Source organism: Podarcis raffonei, chromosome 1 (assembly GCF_027172205.1).
Source record: "Podarcis raffonei isolate rPodRaf1 chromosome 1, rPodRaf1.pri, whole genome shotgun sequence".
Taxonomy (NCBI): domain Eukaryota; kingdom Metazoa; phylum Chordata; class Lepidosauria; order Squamata; family Lacertidae; genus Podarcis; species Podarcis raffonei.
This window is the reverse complement of record NC_070602.1, coordinates 114561608-114581339: the sequence shown is the minus strand read 5'-3', so window position 1 is coordinate 114581339 and position 19732 is coordinate 114561608. Positions and strand designations below refer to the sequence as shown.

The 19732-nt window shown below is 40.4% G+C and overlaps 1 protein-coding gene across 5 annotated transcripts in view; it reads left to right on the top strand.

Annotated features, from left to right (window-relative positions):
• AGPS (alkylglycerone phosphate synthase) overlaps positions 1–19087 on the top strand; it is a 52349-nt gene extending 33262 nt beyond the window's left edge. For 3 of the 5 annotated variants that reach the window (XM_053410043.1, XM_053410066.1, XM_053410073.1), the window contains exons 12-20: positions 81–132; positions 2052–2128; positions 3401–3513; positions 6670–6739; positions 7684–7745; positions 9036–9125; positions 10310–10409; positions 11044–11101; positions 16915–19087. In XM_053410043.1, coding sequence (XP_053266018.1) covers positions 81–132; positions 2052–2128; positions 3401–3513; positions 6670–6739; positions 7684–7745; positions 9036–9125; positions 10310–10409; positions 11044–11101; positions 16915–17036 — 744 coding nt within the window. In that variant the 3' untranslated portion in view covers positions 17037–19087. Of the gene's footprint in view, positions 1–80; positions 133–2051; positions 2129–3400; positions 3514–6669; positions 6740–7683; positions 7746–9035; positions 9126–10309; positions 10410–11043; positions 11102–16914 lie in introns of those variants that run through there. The other 2 variants (XM_053410052.1, XM_053410057.1) reach the window with 2 other exon arrangements.
• Positions 19088–19732: the final 645 nt, after the last annotated feature.

Below are 19732 nucleotides of genomic sequence, written 5' to 3'. Positions count from 1 at the left end.
GATTTTTCTAAAAAAAAATTACACAATTGCTTTACTTTCTATCGGTGTTCTTTATTCACATGCAACTTGTCTCTTTATAGCGATGTGCTCCTGCATCCATTCGCCTTATGGACAATAATCAATTTCAGTTTGGTAAGTTTTTACTAATTTTGCTCATGATTTGCTTTTGTAAACTTGCGCCGAACCTTGTGGTCTGATAGCGGGTATTCTGTGACCTTGGCGATAGGGGATTGAAAATTAAAAATGTGCCCCCTCTTTCCCATACTCCCTTGTCATTCTCCAATTTTTGCCTCTTTGGTGCCAGTAACCATGGTTCATTGTAGTGACCAATATCTAGAGAACTGCTCAGCTAGTTCTGCGTGGCTAAGGCAGTTTTGGACTTGTGGTTCTTGAGCATCCCCTGCTGCCTAGCAAACAGCTTTTGCAAATAAGTTGGTTTGTCAGCTGTCAAGGAAAAAAGTCAAAGAGCTTGACCTCTTTGAATCTAGACTTGGTTAATTCTAATCCAACATTTGAAATCAGAATTTAAAGGGACGAGGGCACAATCTGCAGTTGGTTACTAATTCCGATGTTTTCAGTTCATTCCTTTGTGCCATTCATCACTGACGTCAGATGGAGTTGATTATGCAGTATGGATACTTTGATTATTTTCTACCTTTCTGCTGACTGCACTGGGCTCTCAGTGACTCACATAAAATCCAAATGCAGTCAAAACCATTCTTCAAAATTAAGATTGTAGTGTCTTAATTTATTGATCCCCCCCCTTTAATTAAAAACCTCTTGATCAACTGATCAGGGGCACCTTAATTAGACAACACATTTTTAAGTGATTTAAAACATACATAGTCTCATTTATCTTAGAGGCATTCCTACCTTCTCTCGCACAAGAAGAAATGTTTCTCCACACATGCATCATCTGAAAACAGAGCATACTTAGTTTTTCCATTCTGTTTATTAGTATGCATACTTTCGTAGGTTTAATCAATTAAAACTCACATTATTTTTCAGTTTCTTTGATTGGATGGTGTCCCTAAAGAGAGAAAGCTTAAAAGCAAGACAAAAAATAGACCCCCATAAAGTGCAGCAGCAGTCATTGTACTAGCAGTCTCTCCCTAAAGCTTGTTGAAATAATAAAAAGAACTGTCTTGTGATTCTTACATCTCTTTCCTTCTACCACTACTTTGTTGGTTTATTCTCTTTAAGAAAATTAGAACATTTTTGGGCAGACAGAGCTTGACTGAGGAAGTTGACTTAGTGCTGCAGTTAATGAAGAAGAGCATTTGATTGTTCTAGAGTTGTGGGAGCAGCCTTAGTGAACAAGGTTTCTTTGTTGCATTGGGGGTGTGAAATACCATCTCCCACCCCATTCTGACTTGTCAGCAAAAGCTAGATAATGTAGGCGAAAATAATCTGAGACTAGGTAAACATCTCCTAGCACTTCTACTATAGATAGCATTGAGTCAAAGTGTAAGATTGTTACAGAAGTAGTTGTGAAAAATCCACTCTCCTTCTCTTACGTGAATGTCTCCACTAGATGAAAAGCTGATCCACAAACAGAACTTCAGAGCTAGGTTTCTCCCATCGGTGTGTGTGTGTTTGTAATCTGTAAAATCTGTAAAAACAGCCAAATTAACTTTTGAATGCATGAAAATACAAGTGGCTTCTAAACAAACAAAAATAGGGAATCTACCTGACTTTATGGACGGAACTGTGGAATAGCAAATACGTCTGTTCTCTGTAGTGCAGAGGTAGTCATTCTGTAGGAAAGAGAATCACAAACTCCTATTTTGATGTACTTTTGTAAGCAGGCAAAGAATTAGACTTGACAGATTTCACCAAGTGTTCAGATTTCTTGCATTTATGCCTAAACGTGCAGGGTTCCCATGTCCCTTGCAACAGTGTTAGTGGTAAGTTTATTTTGCTAAGAAATGGAGCACTTACTAATAAAAAAACTAAGCTCCAGCTTTTCAGTCACATTTCCAAATAAAATTCTGAACTCCATTAATATAGTTGTCTTACATTTTTTTTCCTTTTTCCTAACTCTTGCCAAGGACATGCTCTTAAACCACAGGTTTCTTCAATTTTTACATCGCTTCTGGATGGGTTGAAAAAATTCTACATCACAAAGGTATTTAATTTTTATCCTCTGCCTCTAATTAATTCAGATTCTAAAAGATTTGGACACACGTGCCTGCAAAAGCACACTGTATAAAATTGCATGTTAGGTCTTCTCTTCTTCCCCCACACCAAATCTTAACCTGGATTTTTTTTTTAAAAAAAAATGTGCTTAATGTCTACACTAGTCCAGAGTCTAAGGGTGCAAATGGCAGAACAGCATCTGCCAGCTGTTTTAGTTGAGAGTAGTAGCACAACAGGACACGGGTGGCACTGTGGGTTAAACCACAGAGCCTAGGACTTGCCGATCAGAATGTCGGCAGTTCAAATCCCCGTGACGGGGTGAGCTCCCGTTGCTTGGTCCCTGCTCCTGCCCACCTAGCAGTTCGAAAGCACGTCAAAGTGCAAGTAGATAAATAGGTACCGCTCCGGCAGGAAGGTAAACAGTGTTTCCGTGCGCTGCTCTGGTTCGCCAGAAGCGGCTTAGTCATGCTGGCCACATGACCCGGAAGCTGTACGCTGGCTCCCTCGGCCAATAAAGCGAGATGAATGCTGCAACCCCAGAGTCAGCCATGACTGGACCTAATGGTCAGGGGTCCCTTTACCTTTACCTAGTAGCACAACACAGGTGGGGAAGAGAGGTGGGAACTTCTGGTGTCAGAGTTCCTGCATTTATCTGAATGAGAAGTATTTTTGCGTGTGCAAGATATCTCTTCATTGACTTGTTGGCCTCTACCATTAGGGTTGGGGGAGGAAAAAAGCGAAACCACACACGCCAATAGGCTGTTCCTGCTAATCTTGATGCCAACATATTAATTCTGTATCCTCCATTATTTTAGCAGCAGAAGTTTGTTGAACTTGGAAAGTTTCAAAATGAAATTTCATGTTCAGAGAATGAAGATTCACTTATTATCAGAAACATCCACATGGCAATAGTTGTAAATGGTTACAGAATAGAAAATAATGGATGCTTTACAACACTTCAGTTGCTCTTTTCCCCCCTGCTTGCGTTCGTAAAAGTGAATTTTCAGATTGGTTCTCTTGACGACATCCTCTTGAGCGTTTCTCTTAAGTATCACACTTTCAAATATGTGCCATGTTACCTTGAAATATGCCTCTTGTTTATGCTAAAATGCTTGTGAATCAGCTTTAGAAGAGTTGTATTGTGTTCAAAATAAGTTTGGAACATGAATATATTGTAAATGACTTAAAATGGTCGATCAACATGAATAATGGTATCTTGCTGTACTACCTTCATATAATGGAGATGCTTGTCTTTCCACAGTTCAAAGGATTTGATCCCAATGTGCTATGTGTCACTACCTTGCTTTTTGAGGGAGACAGAGAAAAGGTTCTTCAGCATGAAAAGCAAGTTTACGATATTGCTGCAAAATTTGGGTATGAAACCTTCATATCTTAATAGTTAAGCAATGTGTTGAAAAGTCCAAAATCTTTGTAGAGCTGAAAACCAGAGGCCTTTTATGAAAATTTCTGGAAATCATGAGGTATCATGAATTTTTTCAATAATACAAAACCATTTTGGAAAGTGAGAATGAAATTGTAGACATTAACTAAGAGGTTAGTGCATAAAAATGTACCTGAAAACACAAGAGAGTCATTTGAATTTGCTTGAGCACAAATGTTTATAGGGACTTAACTGTGATACAAAATTGAATACATTTTGCCATAGTCCAGTTGAGGTCAGGGCTATTTCCTTTTCTCTGTAGCACACGAAAGGGACTTTTGTGACACTAAACAAACAAATCTTAACGCACTGAAGGAGAGCATTGTTTTGACCATTATACCTTAATACTGTGCATTATTGACTAAAGCTGTGACTCAGGCCAGCCTGTTTTAAAAAGGAAATTGTATTTAATCAACAGAACTTGATTAATTATATGTATTCCACCTCCTGTCACTGATTGCTCTGTGCTGTTACAAAGGAACAGAAAACATTTCACTTTAATAACAAGCTGAGTAATGATAGGGTGGTTTGTGTCCATCTGGTTTGATTGATTACAGGACTAATCAATGAAACCACGGTGAAGATATTTGTCTGGGCCACAACTTTATTTCCCATTTAAGCAAATTATTACTTAGATCACTGTGTTTAATGGGGAAAAACAGACACTTTGCAAATGTTCTGCGTTACAGGTTCACTAACCTAATATCTGAATGACATGTTACAACGCTCAACCTCCCATTCTCACCAAAATGTCCTTTCAAGAAGCAGTGGATTGAGATTTAAGGGGCAGGCTGATAAGGGGACAGAAGTAAAACACCTTCTGAAATATAGATACTTTGTGAACATTAAGCAATTACAGGATAGCCTGGCAGCTTAAAAAGTAGGAGCTGTCCTGCATTCTTGGTCAAACATCTCTGCCCCATCATTCTTTTCTTCTGTTTGCTAGCCTTGAAGCTAGAAGACGAGGAAAACTGGAACAGACGGCCACTGTTAGCTGTTTTGGCTACTAACCCCAGAACTCAGCTTGTTCCACCTAGAGGGTGTTTTCCTTGTACTTGCTACCTCTTTGCTCTTCTGCCAGAAGAACAAGGGGATAAAGTGTCGCCAGCTTATCCAAGAATACCCCACCATGTTGCCCCAGCTGTCAGCTGTTGCCCATGGCTAGCTAGAACACTGCCGGGCTGCACATGCCTGGTTGGGTTTCAGAGTTTTCTCTGCCTCAAATGTGCTAGTGAAACTGAAAGCCCAAAAGTCAGCTTACAGGTGAAGTGCCTATATAGCCAGCAGCACAGCCAGGCTAAGCTGCCATTTCAGTTTTCACTGGGGGGCCCCTCACTTGAGGGAAACAGGCATGTATCAAACACCATGCTTACATGCTGTTTGCATAGAAGTGTTCTCCTTGGCCCCAGAGGTCTCTGAGTTGAAGCTGCATGCTGTTTTTCATTCATTACCATTTGGTATTTGAGAAAAGCTCTTAAATAAAAGGAAATGCTGCTGAAAATAGCGGACATTTCTCTCACAATTTCTATCACACGCTGCTATATCTGAGCAGGCTGAAAGCAAAGAGTAAGGTTACCGTAACTTCCGTCATAGAGCTTCAGTATGCTGTTGACAACGTAGTGTTCGCACGCTCAGAGGATGACCTCCAAACCATCCTAAATATCTTTGCAGAAGCTTACGAAAATCTTGGCCTATCACTCAGCATCCAAAAAAACCAAAGTGCTGCACCAACAAGTACAAAATAACCCCTCTGCAGCGCCACAAATCCAACTCAGTGGTGTAACGTTGGAAAATGTCGATCACTTCTCCTACCTGGGCAGTTATCTTTCCACAAGGGCCAACATTGATGCTGAAATCCAGCATCGCCTGAGCTCTGCGAGTGCGGCTTTCTCCCGAGTGCAGAGTGTTTGAGGACCGGGACATTTGCAGGGAAACCAAAACATTTGTTTACAAAGCTATTGTACTACCAACCTTACTGTATGCTTGTGAAACATGGACCACTTATAAACGCCATCTCCAACTCCTCAAAAGATTCCATCAATGGTGTCTCCGAAAATTTGTACACATCACTTGGGAAGACAGGCGAACTAATACCAGTGTACTGGAAGAAGCAAAGATCACCAGTGTTGAAGCAATGATTCTTCAACATCAACTTCATTGGACTGGTCATGTTGTGCGGATGCCTGATGATTGTTTTCAGTATAAACACTGACAACTGGGAATCACTGGCCTGCGAGCGCTTCAGTTGGAGAACAGCCTTTACCAAAGGTGTCATGGGCTTTGAAGACGCTTGAACTCAGGACGCAAGGGAGAAATGTGTTAGGATGAAGGCACGCTTGGCAAATCCACACCACAATCAACTTCCGCCTGGAAACCAATGTCCCCACTGTGGAAGGACGTGTGGATCCAGAATTGGCCTCCACAGTCACTTACGGACTCATTGTTAAAACCGTGTGTATGGAAAGACAATCTTACTCGGCTATGAGTGATCGCCAAAGAAAGAAGAAGTTAGGTAGTCTTATTTCAAACTGCCAGGTAGCAAAAATCTCTCCCTCTTGTCTCTTTCGGATCTCCAGGAGGCCTCAGCTCTATTTTTAAAACTAAATGAGGATTATGAAGGGAAGCTGGACAAAATCTAAATTAGATGTGCCTGTTCTTTAAACCTAGCAAACTACCAAGAATCAGAAGGGTAGAGGTGACTGTTGCTACTTGAATTTTAAAATAATAAAAGTAAATGAGATATGACTGCCTGTCACTTTGATATTTTGTTCCTACAAGCCTTGCATTTTATTTTTTCTTCAGAGAAAATGAGTTTAGGCTGTCCTGCCACTCTGTTATTTTTTTGGGTCAGCTTCTCAAATACACACACATTTAAACTTAATATGTATTTATTTAGAGCATTTGTACCCCAGTCTTCAGCCAAAATGGCTCCCAGAGCAGCTTCCATAAAAATCAATTAAAATGGGGCATTTTAAATGGAACTTAATTTACCTGCCTAAATTCTTGATTGGAAACAACCTTGCTGTAAACCATTTCATGCCATAGGAATAACTGATGTATTATGATATTTTACTGTCCTTAAATTATAGTGGTCTGGCAGCTGGAGAAGACAATGGACAGAGAGGATACATGCTAACGTTTGTCATTGCTTACCTTCGGGTAGGTCTCTTATTTTATTTATTTTTTAAAAAAACTCAGTTTCCCATTATGTATTGTGCTGTTGTGTATATGAGACAAGGAAGGGGGGGAGCTGTTGCATATTTTAATGGTTCAGAGTTTTTTCATATACAAAAGAACAACATGCATATTGGGCTACTCCGCTTTCTTGTTACACTTCCTAAAAATTAGTGCAGTTGCAGAGTTTTGCCTACAGGATGCTTTCGACCCCATGACAAATGAATCGGTCAGCTTTAGTAGTTTGGGAAGGATTAGATGGGGAGGAAGTTTGAATCCAGGTCTATCCACATTCTCTCCCCCCACCCCACCCCAAAGCAGCTTGAACAAAGATCTCTCAGCTACCTAGCCCTGAGCATCTCATTAGGTAGATATATGAAGGTCAGTAGGCACTGTTCAGGAACAGGCCAGCAATGAGGTGAGGTGAGGCCATTTGCTTCCGGCAGCAAATCTGACCCCACCATTGCGCTGTTATCGAGGAGAGGGGAAGACAGGGTCCTAGAGTTGTCCCTCCTCCTTCCCAAGGCCCAGTTAGTGCTTTTCCAGTTTGGGGAAGGAGGTAGGAGGGCTCTAGGACCCTGGCAGAGCCTTACGCCTCCTTCTCAAAACCCAGTGCATCACTTAGTCTGCTTTGGGAACTCAGTGGCGAATCTCTTCCTGATTAAAAAAAAACACTTGACCTGATAACATGTCAGCTGTGTTCCTGATGTCTAAAGGCTGAAAAGACTAGCAATTTGAAGTAGTTGGTAGAATAAACAAATTTACGCAGTAGGTCCTGGGAGTATGCTAGGTCTCTTTGACAAATTAATATTCTCAGAATATTAATACACTTGAATGTTTTGGGTTCTGTAATTATACAAAATAGCAGGTTCGAGGCCTATAGATACATAACTTTAGGAGTTCTAATCTGCAAATGATCTCCTCTATAGGACTTGGGCATGGATCATTATATAATAGGAGAATCGTTTGAAACGTCTGTTCCCTGGGACAGGTAAAATCAGTGCATTTTCTGTTTTTGCATTGTCTGAAGTTGTAAAAGCTGTGCACCATATGAAAAGGGTCACTAAGGTTTTCCAAAATTAGTAAGGTGAGATTATACATTTTTCAGGCCATGTGTGACCTACTTTAGCAGTAGAATTTCTAATGAGGGTTCTTGTTGAATTAAACAAGCCACTGATTTTTATCCAAGAATATATTGAGAAAACAGCTGATTTCTCTCAGCTGATAAACAAGTGAATAGCTTCCTGTATACATAACTGTTTTCCGAAGACCATCCAAATCTAGTCCTATTGTTCTACAATTCTAGGAGGCCGTTGGGCTTAGATAGTATCTAGAGCTTCATCATGTTCCACATGCATAATTGTTCTTAACTGTTATCAATTTCCAAATACAATTTTCATGTCCTACAACATGCATAAACACAATTTTCTGGATTAGGCTTTCCATTTGTGAGAAGTTCTCTGTATCTATACCATACATTACGTAACTTTGACTTCCTTCAGGATCATGGCAGTTTTGAAACAACAAATGTTCCAGATTTAGTTCACTGGAAATACTTGCATCCCATGCAAACAGTTTGCAAGCCATGCCCATCGACATCTTATATAGGAGCATTTACAAAGTAAGTGTGGGCCATGTTATCTGTTGCAGGATTAACGTTAGGAGCTTGGCAGAAATATACAGTATCTGCTTTGTCAGATTATGCAGTAGATACACCTAACTAGAAGAGGATTCCTAAGTGGTGAGCTGTTGGGCAAAATATTGCAATAGATGCCACAGCTGTAGCAAAGAAAGAAATGTTTTTGAGAAACAAGGAAATACAGCGCGCGCGCGCGCGCGCGCACACACACACACCAGCGCTGTGTTCAAAGCTCTTCCTCCATTAGTCCTGGAGAGCTATGTGACTTTTTACATTTCTTTTCCTCTGTAAACGCGGCCATTTTCTTTTTGCATTGCAAACGTTAGTATGTCTAAACATTGCATTTAGAATCCTACTAAACTTTATTCTTTTCTGGCAACGTGTGTTTTAAAGCAAACAAGCTGAATTTAACCTTGGCTCCCTAACACTTATAAACTTACAGTGCTGACAGATAAAATTGCACAACAGACTTAAACTTAGAATCATTTCTTTTAACGAAACAAAATGTGCTTCAATTTAACATAAATTGTTTTTAAAAAACCCCTACTGAAATGCAATAAAAATCTCACATAAATCTCTAATAAATATGTACACAAAATAAGTGGACATTTCTTTCGACTTCTCTGCTATATTTTGTTTCAGGGTTCTAGACCTTTGCCGAAATGTGAAGGAAAGAATAGTAAGAGAATGCAAAGAAAGAGGCGTTCAGTTCCCACCTTTCGTTTCCTGTCGGTAAGACACATTAAATTTCAGCTGCCTATGAAATTGAATGAAATCAGTCTAAATTAAGGGCAATAGCAGTCTTGATATTCTTTTGATTTGAGGTGGTTGGGGGGAAAGGGCCAGATCTTGGTTTTGGGACACCACGACCATACTGTCTGATAGATCCACCCTCTCCCACTACCCAATGCATGGATTGGTGGCTTATCATTTTTTTCCTGTACATATGCAAATACCAAAGTGTAACAGCGTGTACATTATGGCATTGGTGAAGCAGAAGTGTACGTAGGTAAAAAATATATATCAGAATTGTATTTCTCATTGCATTGCTATTTTCCCCCTTTTAGCCCTATTAGTGAGTGCTGATAGCCATTTTTACCTAGTAAAACTATCTCATATTCCCATTGTCCATAGCATAGCTGTCAACGTTTCCCTTTTTTAAAGGGAAATTCCCTTATTCCGAATAGGATTCCTCGCAAGAAAAGGGAAACGTTGACAGCTATGGTCCATGGTGGTCTTCGTCAGGAGTGTACAATTAAACTTCAAGCATAGTCCTTCCCCTTCTTGCACCTTGAGTATTTTAATGTGTTGAAACGAAATTGTGGGTTCTGTTTTTTAAGAGGCAGCTTTTGTGCCTTTCTGGTCATTGCACCTCAAAAAGTATATTGTAGAGTTGAAAAAAGTTCAGACAAGGGCAAAACGGTCCTGGGGATTGGAGTTCATAACATGATACGTGGCACAGAGAAAGCAGATCTAGAAAGGTTTTTCTCCCTCATTACACTAGAACTCTTGGGCATGTGGTGAAGCTGAATGTTGGAAGATAAAAGCAAGTGCATAGTTAAATCATGGAGCTTGCGCCTACCGGTGATGGGCACCCAATTAGATATCTTGGAAAGAGCATTCAGCAAAGGTTATCAGCAACTACTAGCCACAAGGGCTATGTTGTGCTTCCATAGTAGGAGGTGATGGGCCTCTGAATACCAGTTGCTGGGAATCGCAGATGGACGGGTGGCCTTGTGCTGATGTTCACCTTGCAGGCTACCCCCCCCCCGGCCATCTTGTAAACTACGGTGAGAACAGGATGCTGAACTCAATGGGCCTAATCCAGCAGGGTCGGCTTATGTTATTATGTATAGAACAGTGTAGTACTTGATCTAACAAATACCATTTTTATATATTAAAAAACCAACTCACAGGGTGACGCAGACCTACGATGCTGGCGCCTGTGTCTATTTCTATTTGGGCTTTAACTACAGAGGCTTAAGCGACCCTGTTCATGTTTTTGAAGAAATAGAGGTAATTGTAACTCTTTGTCGCTTTCATGTTATGTAATACTTGGCTGTAGTAACTCATTCACCATAACAAGTAAAACTGCAAGTTAGAGGCAGACACCTTGTGGTCAGAGGTTCCACTCATGAGATCCTCCCACCAGGAAAAAGTGGGGAACAGTTTCTGCCGATTGCTCCCACCCCCCCAACCCCAAGAAGCTGCTCCAGAGGGCTGGGGAAACCTACAGAACAAGGTCAGCAAGGAGAAGTGTGTGGAATTGTTGTCCCCCACCCCACCCCTTTCCTCAATTCCACGAACAGAAGGAGCCCTTTTTGTAGATGGCTCCAACCCTGTATATGTCAACATTCCAAGCTGAGATGCTTCCTTATCTTTGCCAGCCTTTGAGAGGAGTTGTACCTCCTTCATTTATGTAGACTTCCAGTAACGTGCAGTGGAAACCTCTCCCCCAATAGGAGGGTGGGATACAACTATTTTGCAATATACGCAAGCCGATTCTAAACTTGGCAGAATGCGTAAATAATCTCGATTGCATTGTGTTGTTTGTTTGCTAGTATTTAAAACGAATGAAAGGTGTGTAATTGTCCAGATTGCTACATCAACTTTGAGCTTAGTGACTAATTAAGTTATTTGCATTCTTTAGATGTCAGCTAGAGATGAAATCCTTGCCAATGGAGGAAGCCTGTCACATCATCATGGAGGTAATGCTTCCAGTTGCTTACATAAGCAGTGTTTGATACCTGTTTCTGTTAAACCTAGCATTGCGGTGCTACTCGTGTTATGCAGGAGAGCTTTGGGAGACTTATTATGAACACGACTTTCAAGGTTTTGACGTGGTTAACTTCTGCGATGATCCTGAGTTTGGTTCAGTCTGTGTTTTAAAGCGAACTGATCTGATTTGCATTTCATGCCCTAATACCCAGAGCCATAACACATAGCTATCCTTCAGATTGCACACTTCTCCAAATGTTGCGACACAGTTAAGTAGTAGAAAACGGGATGGAGCAGACATATGACTGAACTAATCTGTGAAACTAAGTGGTTAGAAATAGACCGATACTTCCAGCTCTAGGTAACGCCTATTTTAAGTGGTTGTCAGAAGAAATATTCTCCTGCCGCCAGCCAAGGGGCTGCCGATGAAAACCTTTTTGCATCAGGAAGGTGGCTCAGGAGCACATTAAGCCAGTGCTTCTGGATCTGCATGGACTCCCTAATGGTTTCTGAGCACAAGTTGATATGGTAGCATCGGTAGCTAGTTGGCACTAGTCTCCCTCCTTTCCTATATGCCATCATTATAACTGCAATTTGCTAAAACCAGTGGTCTGACAGTTCTTTATCAACCCTGTGCTGTCCGTATGACTGGCGAGGGTGTAGTGGGAAGGAAGTGTCTTGGAAGGAAGGTAGTAGTATACCCTGAGCTGCCTAAGCCGTCACTGACTGTTCCAAGGCTGCAGTATTCGGTTTGGGGTTAGGCTATGTGGGTGTCTTGCCCCTGCTGTCTCATTGGTTCCTCTGGCCCTTCAAGGGTACAGCCTGACACTGCAGCAGAGAGCACCACACAGCAGAAACATGATGAGACCCAACGGGCTGAGCCTAGAGAATTTCTGTACATGTGTTTGAGAACAGTATAGCTCAGTCGGTAGAGCGTGAGACTCTTAATCTCAGGGTCATGGGTTCAAGCCCCATGTTGGGTGAAAGATTCCTGCATTGCAGGGGGCTGGACTAGATGATCCATGTGATCCCTTCCAACTCTACAATCCTATGATTCTATGCATCAGGATAAATATATAAGTATATTCAAAATGTCTTACGGTTGCCTGTCCTGATCCCAGAGATAGAAATATGGCATGCAATACTGTTGCAAAAACTGAGCGTGGGAGAACTTGCTAGAATGGTGTATAGTGGTACCTCGGTTTTCGGACATCTCTGTTGCTGAACGTTTTGGTTTTCGAACGCCGAAAACCAGGAAGTAAATGCTTCCACTTCGTATCTGTTGTTTTTCACATCTTTCTCTGTGAAACTCCCATTTCCCCGCTATGCCAATGGCGTTTCTGTGGTGATCTGATCTAATATTGTGTGTTAAATTCCTCCTGTGTATCTTAATGTTCCTGGAGTTTACTGTTCAGGATTAAACTGGTTGTATCCTTTTTTAAAAATTATTATTATTTACTGACCTTCAGGCCTTCCCATGACATTCCCAGCATTGCTTTTTAGTTCCTCTGTGAGGAAGAATATTGATGCAATTCCTCTTCAGTGTTTGCCCTATAATTGTGATTAATAACAGTTGCTTTCACTATCTGGAAACAGACAGCCTGGTTAGTCTGCCTACAATCATGTTGTGATAAATGGAGCTATTTTAACTCTGGTTTTGTGTATCAAACAAAACAGATGTAGTCTGAGACTTGGGGCTACAAGGAATATAAAGCCTGTTTAATTCAATCTTCATGGTGTTTGTTGTTTTAAGGAAGGGACCGAATAGTTTATACAGCAGAGTTTATTCTAGAAACTTAAATAGTTACCATTTCCACATGCAGCAACTGTTCACTCTAAGGGACACGTTCCTGAGGAGCAGCCACCTGCTGTGGAAACAAAACTTGAGACACTTAAGAGAAGTCGCTTCAAAAAAAACCTTCACAAATAAACCAATGAAGTACAATAAAAAGGTTAAGTATATAGGTAGCTCGTTTAACCTAAAACTCATTGAATGCCAACCTTCAACAAGAGCTAATGATAGAGAGAACATGGCATAATGGATATGCAGTTTCAACTAAGGGCTTGAAGCAAAATGTTCAGCGAAATTCTCCTTACCTTTTTCCATCCAATGGTCCAGGCGCTGATATGTTCTCCTCTCCATCCAGTGGGAGAATATTTTCATCGATTGGGGCAACTAGGGTGTACTTTCCACCCTCCCATGTAGAGCCAGTCTGGACTTTTTCTTCTTCCCTTCCATGCCCTCATCACTATTCTCCAAAATGCCAGAAAAATAGGGGAATGTGGATTGTGGACCTTTCCATGTCTAAGACTTGCATTAGCAAGTCTTATTTCTAGCCACAGGCTGCTCAGTGTTGCCAGTTGCTGGTACCAGTCTACAGATATGTGCTGGGGATTCACCTAAGCAGTCCCATCAGTGGAAGCCCTGAGCAAGGACTTCTCCTTCTGCAATAGTCCTCTCCTCCCTGCCCCTTCCCAAAATTGACCTGGGGAAGGGATTGGGACAATGCCTAGAACAGTGTGTGTGCGTTGTAACATCTGGCAAGCTGCAGTGCTTGCACAGACTGGAAGAGTTTGAGGTTGAATTGCACCCCTCAGATTATGCTAAGCATAGCAGAATGTTATAACACATTTTCATTGATGCTGGAGTAGTACAAGTATAAGTGCCCAGAAGGAAAACACCATGTGTGGTGAAAAGGCTCTCAAAAATCTACCAAAAGTTCTAGGTTCTTAAATACTGTTAGTGATTAACAGTGGTGTCCAAATTTGATGAAGTGAAAGGCCATGAGGGCCGGCCAAAGTTGTTGACCTTTTTTTTTTTTTTTTAGGATTAAGTTGTTGAGGGTTTCTTTAGGATTTTACCCCAGGAAATAAACTGCCACAGGGGCCATATTAAACAGACTGGCAGGCCAGGACTAGGCCCCCAAAGAGGATTTTGGACATGCCTAGATTAAAATGTCTTAGGCTTCATCATTTTGTGCCTGTTTCCATTGAACATATTGCTAAGCTGATTTGAGCACACAAGGTTGTGGTTAAAAGCCATTACCCCCATTTAGGTGATATTTATGGGTTAATTGAACAAATGGTGGTTGTGCATTTTCAACCCGCAATTGTAGTTTAGAGTCTCAAGTCACCTAACTATGACATCAGAGCAGACCAGCTAATGATATTAAGAGGCAGGGAAGGCAGGTGAAAGCAAGTATTGCAATGGATAACTGGTCAGGACTGCAAATAAGCCTAAATGCAGCCTGTCAGTCATGATAGGCTCTGCACTAATTATTGCAAAAAATACTCAATTACTATGCTACAGGTTGACTTGCAGGCAAAAAGCCTACAAGACAGAAGCAGATCTAGATTAAAGGCACACAGCATGAATCCTTCATGCTGGTTGACACTTAGAATCATAGAATCATATGCCAATCACCCAGTGTATGCTGCATGAACAGATACTTTGGATCTGTGAAATAGCCATCACATATCAGCTATCCCAGAATGGTCCAAGGGAGTTCGCTAGTAGAAAGTACTCACTGAGAAGTCATGGATTTATGCAGCCAGGTGGACAGGAAGTTTGTACATCTCTAGCTCAGTGGTAGAGCACTTCCTGTGTATGCAAGAATCCTTGGCATGTTCAGGGAGGAATGAGAAAGTCTCCCTGCAGGCCGGAAACACCGGCGAGCCATCTGATTCAAATATTCTTTCTTTGTTCCTCAAGGAAGACAAAATGCTGTTGCTCTTTTTTTAAACGAAACCTTGGTTAGCCCACATAGTTGTGGTTAAGCACTAAGGACATGCAGCTTGTAACTTTATGGAACAAAGGGGTTAATTTTTTTATCATCAAATGCATTCATAAAGGACCACCAGTGTCCGCTGTACGGCTTCTCCCCCCCCCCCCCTTGGCTTTCCGGTTCGCTAATCAAATGTATGTTAGATTTATTATTGCAAAAGTATAAAGCATAGAAAATGTGACAAGATAGATGTGTAAATTATCACTCTGACAGAACTAATGATGCACTCCGAGCACCTTCTGTTTTCAAGCACTTGGTGAGCGACTTCATTAAATATGCAATGGCTGTTTGGTGCAGCGGCTGAGAGATCAGTTCAGTCCCTCGTGGAATTGCATTATTACTGGAGGTGGGGGAAAGACAGGCATGCGAGCTGTCGGACATCCTGCTGTGGCTTTAATGTGCTCCATCTTGTTGGACCAGTTGTTTTCGGTCTTCTTGAGACAATTACATCCATAACCACAGGATACGTTCGCCGAAACAATATTACGGATAATAGCGGATAATAGCATAGACTATTCATTGTCTCTTTAGCTCTAACTGGAATGTGGGTGGCTGGACTTGAGAGATCTCTGCCGTCCTTGGAATGTCAGCCTTGCCAAATGGAGAATAGGAATATGGTCACAGGAAAATGCCCGTATTTTTCTAACGAAATGTGCATTTTCCATACTCTCTCCAAACCACACTGCTTATACGTTTGAGGTTGCCATATGAATTTGATGCCAGTAATTGGCTTGTGCTTTTGCCAAGCACTTAGAAAACAGATCAGGCTTTTTTTTCTCCTAGCCTCCGCTGTTCAGTCAGCTCTGCAACACGGTTTGTATTCCTCAGAGAGAAGAAACAAAAATACTCTCCTCTCCTTTGGTAATCCCCATCATTAATTATTTGAACGACACTTTAGGTAGAATGGGCCATGCAAGATGAGTTGAATTTAGTTGCAAATACATGGAGGAGGCAGGGGCTGTGGCATATTGCCTTATACAAATGGATCGTGCCCTTGTTTGTTACATTTATATCGCGGACTTCCTCCCAACGGAGCCCTGGTTGAAGCTAGCAAATACAAATGGGTGTCTGCCTTGACTTATTCAGTCAATAGCTAAAATACCTAAGTAATTAACAGCCATTAAAAGATGGTTAATAATAAAAAAAATCTGTACTTTTATGTTCGAATGTTGTAGATCCACAACTGTATTTGAATTGATTTTATTGTTTCATCACTTGCTATTGGTCGCCCTTGGCGGAGAAAGGGTGGGGTATAATTTTAATTAATAAAATAGATTATCATTGAAGTCAGAAAACTGAATTATGATATCCTAGGCAGTATGAGTACTAAGTTGCACAAAAGTCCTGGAAACTGTCATGGCGATCTTCCTTGTACACATAGTTAACAGCACAATCGTATATATGTTTACTCAGGTGTAGGTTTCATTGAGCTCAGTGGGGACATCCTTCCAGGCTATAGGATTGCAGCCTTAAGTTCAACCACCCACTTTTGTGAGAAATGTGCTTCCTGGCTTGTTAGCCAAATTTTTTTGATTATTTTTTTTTTAGTAACTTCCTGCAGCTGCATCCACTTTGTGCATGTTTAAGTGCTCAACATTTAAAAAGCCTCTTTGTATGAAAGCCTACATATTTTTGTATATATAAAAAAGAGTAAGCCTTAGGATTGGTGTTTCCTTTGCCGTATCTCAATATATCCTGCTCACAGCGTTCAAAATATATGCAGCTTTAATTTAATTTTTAATGTGACGCACCATCTTGGCCTAAACTTTATCTAAATTTCATACTTTGTAAAGAGAGTAGGCAGTGTGGAACACAGGCTTCCTCTGGGAGTACATCAAGCTTAATGAGCTTGATAGTCTGGTGGGCTCAATAAATCAAATAAAGCAAAACATTTCTCATTTTTGAATAAAAGCATTTATCACCCAGTGTTTGTTCATTCATGGTCACAAGATTGATTGGCTCCTGCTATTATGGTGAATATTAAAGACTTTTTTTCCCCCTTCCCTTTTTCTTTCCAGTGGGCAAGTTACGGAAGCAGTGGATGAAAGAGAGCATCTCAGATGTTGGCTATGGGATGCTGAAATCTGTCAAACAATTTGTGGACCCCAATAACATCTTTGGAAACAGGAACCTTTTATAAGCCTGGTTACTATCCAAAGTGAAATTACACACAAAAAAGTGATCGTTTATGAGTCTCATGGCTATCCCAGTATCCAGATATAGCGTGGACCCAATTTGAAAGCTGTTTACTCCTTACATCTTTAATTTTCTTCAGTTAAATGTGATCATACAATTTACTCATAGCACACTTCCCACAGAGTACTCCAAAACGTTTCTCACACACAACCAGCCCAAAGTATACTGATGTCAATCTAACTGATAACCTGTTTGGATGGCTTCCCCTGCTATAGTGCAAGAATAGCTAAGGCGGATACTAAATGTTTCTGTCATAGGAAACGTTCTTGACAAAGCAGCACTCCTGAGAAGCAGATGAAAAATGGGTTTATATTTCTATAAAACAGCTTTTCTATTGAAATTTTTAAACAAACAGGCGATGAAATTTATGCCATGCTGCAATTTTTTTTAAAAACAAAACCCAAAAATAATTTTGGATTACTAGTTCCCCCTATCTGGTATTACTGAAAGCATTAGTTCACAAAGTGTAGTCTCAATAGCATTTGTAACTTTATGTTCTGAACAATACTTACTGACTCCAAAAAGCAAACATTTATTTTTAAATACAGAAAAACACACTATCTTTTTTAAACAAAGTGTAGTGCTTTTATAATTTTGCCCTGCTGATTCTTTTACAGGGCAAAATTTCCCAAGTAGACAAATGGTCCTGTTAATTCTGAAGTGTAATTTGGAGTTTCGGCCATTTCCATTCTGAAACAGTCTATTTTAAATTTTGACTCCTAGCTATGAGTGTAATCCACAAAAATAAAATGTCATGCTTTTCTAAACAGTATCAGAAAGCATTAGAATGGAACCTACCTTAGAATTGTTAAAATAATTTAATTCTGCCTATAAATACCTACATTTTTAGCCACCAGTTCTTATTTGTTTAAAGTTTTTTCAGATATATATATAGAATATCTGAAATTGTGACACTCACCCCCCCCCCAAAATAACGTTTATGTTAATGTCTGCTAGCAATTGGTAATAAATGTGAAGTTTAAATACATCTGTTAAACATCCTGTTCTAATCTCCACTAAATTTTTGCTATTTAATCTTAACCCAGCATGTCAACTCAAAGCAGTGTATGGTCAAATCATAGCTACTGCATTCATGCCCTAAAACACCTTCAAAACAGACCCAATGCATAATATCTCATCATGACGATTGTCAGTTTGCTATCGGTCTTACCAGAACTCATGAAAGCAATCCAGATAGTCCTTTTAAAAATTTAATCCACAAGAGTTTTTTTTTTAAAAAATTGCAGCGTGATAGGCCTGAACAATTACTCTCTACTAAAGTCTGTACCTATAGTAAACATTAAGACTGAGCACAACATTAAGATTTTTGTTTCTTAACCGTGTACAAGGTATCCTCATTGGCAACAATCTGGTTACACCAGGGTACTCAGTTTTGTTTTTGATAGGAAAAAGAGTGTTTTCATGTGCCTAATGAGCACCATATCTAGGATCAGATGTTTGTTTCAGGGAATAAAATTGCCTTTTTGATAGCAAAAGTTTAATTTCCTGATTATTTTTGCTTGCTCTGACCAAGTTTATTCTATTTCCAAATGTGTAGTTTCACTTATGGTGCTTAATTGATTTACTTAATTATTATAGGTTTCCTAACCCTTTGTTACTGAAAATTGCACAGGGAAATGCCCTATGGGGATATTTTTCATAAGTTTATAGATAAATAGATGACAAGGAGTGTTCAAATCATGAAGTATAAACTTGTGTCTTGTTCACACTGTCCTATCTAATGAAGTAACTGGGGGGAGCTGCAAGAAGTGGATAGGTTTTGGGGGGAAAGATACATTGCAGATTACTGTGAACATATTGTAAATTGCTTTACTTACGTCTATTTTGCTAGACCTTATTTCGTTTTCTTCCTTGTTGAAATGGTTAAATTGTTTGGAGCGTTAGCAAGAGCACCTGTAAAACATATGCAAGTGTGTGAGTGCTAATTCAAAAGACTGAGATGCTCATTAAAAAGTGAAAATTTTCAAATGGAAAGCTATTTACAGTGTATTCATGACACACCAACAGGGCCAAAAGTATTGGTGAAGGATACGCAAGAACATCCATTTAGCTTTCTCTAATGGTGATTTGCAACATCCTACCATCTTTTCACTGAAGTTGTAAGACTTGAATCACTCACTCTTGACTAGGCTTCCAAAGGACCATATATGTGCAACCATACACAACGCCACCATTCTTCTGGCCTTCAGGAGTGGCATCTGGGAAGAGATGGCAGAGAACCCTCCAGATCAGTATCCAGTGTGGTGCTAAAGGTTGACCAAAAATGGAGGCAGGTATAGAGCTATTTTAGAGGCACACACTTGGTTTTGGGACACCTGGCCATAATCTGAACCCTCCTGACCATTCATTTTGCTGAAGGTTCAAGATGTCTGCAGTATTGCATTGCTTCATGGTAGGGAGGAGCTGGCATTCAAAATGCAGTACTGCTTTCCATGCCCCCTTTCCATCTGACCAGAAGCAAACGAGAGGGGTGACCTAGAGATTCTGTGTTCTTGCTAAAACCATTGGAACCTCTCATTGAATGCTAAGCTGGTGAAGCAGAGCCTTTCTTGGTTGCTTTAAGTAGGGAATGTGTAAAAACAACACACCACTGCATGCTGATTGGCCAATCTGAATTCC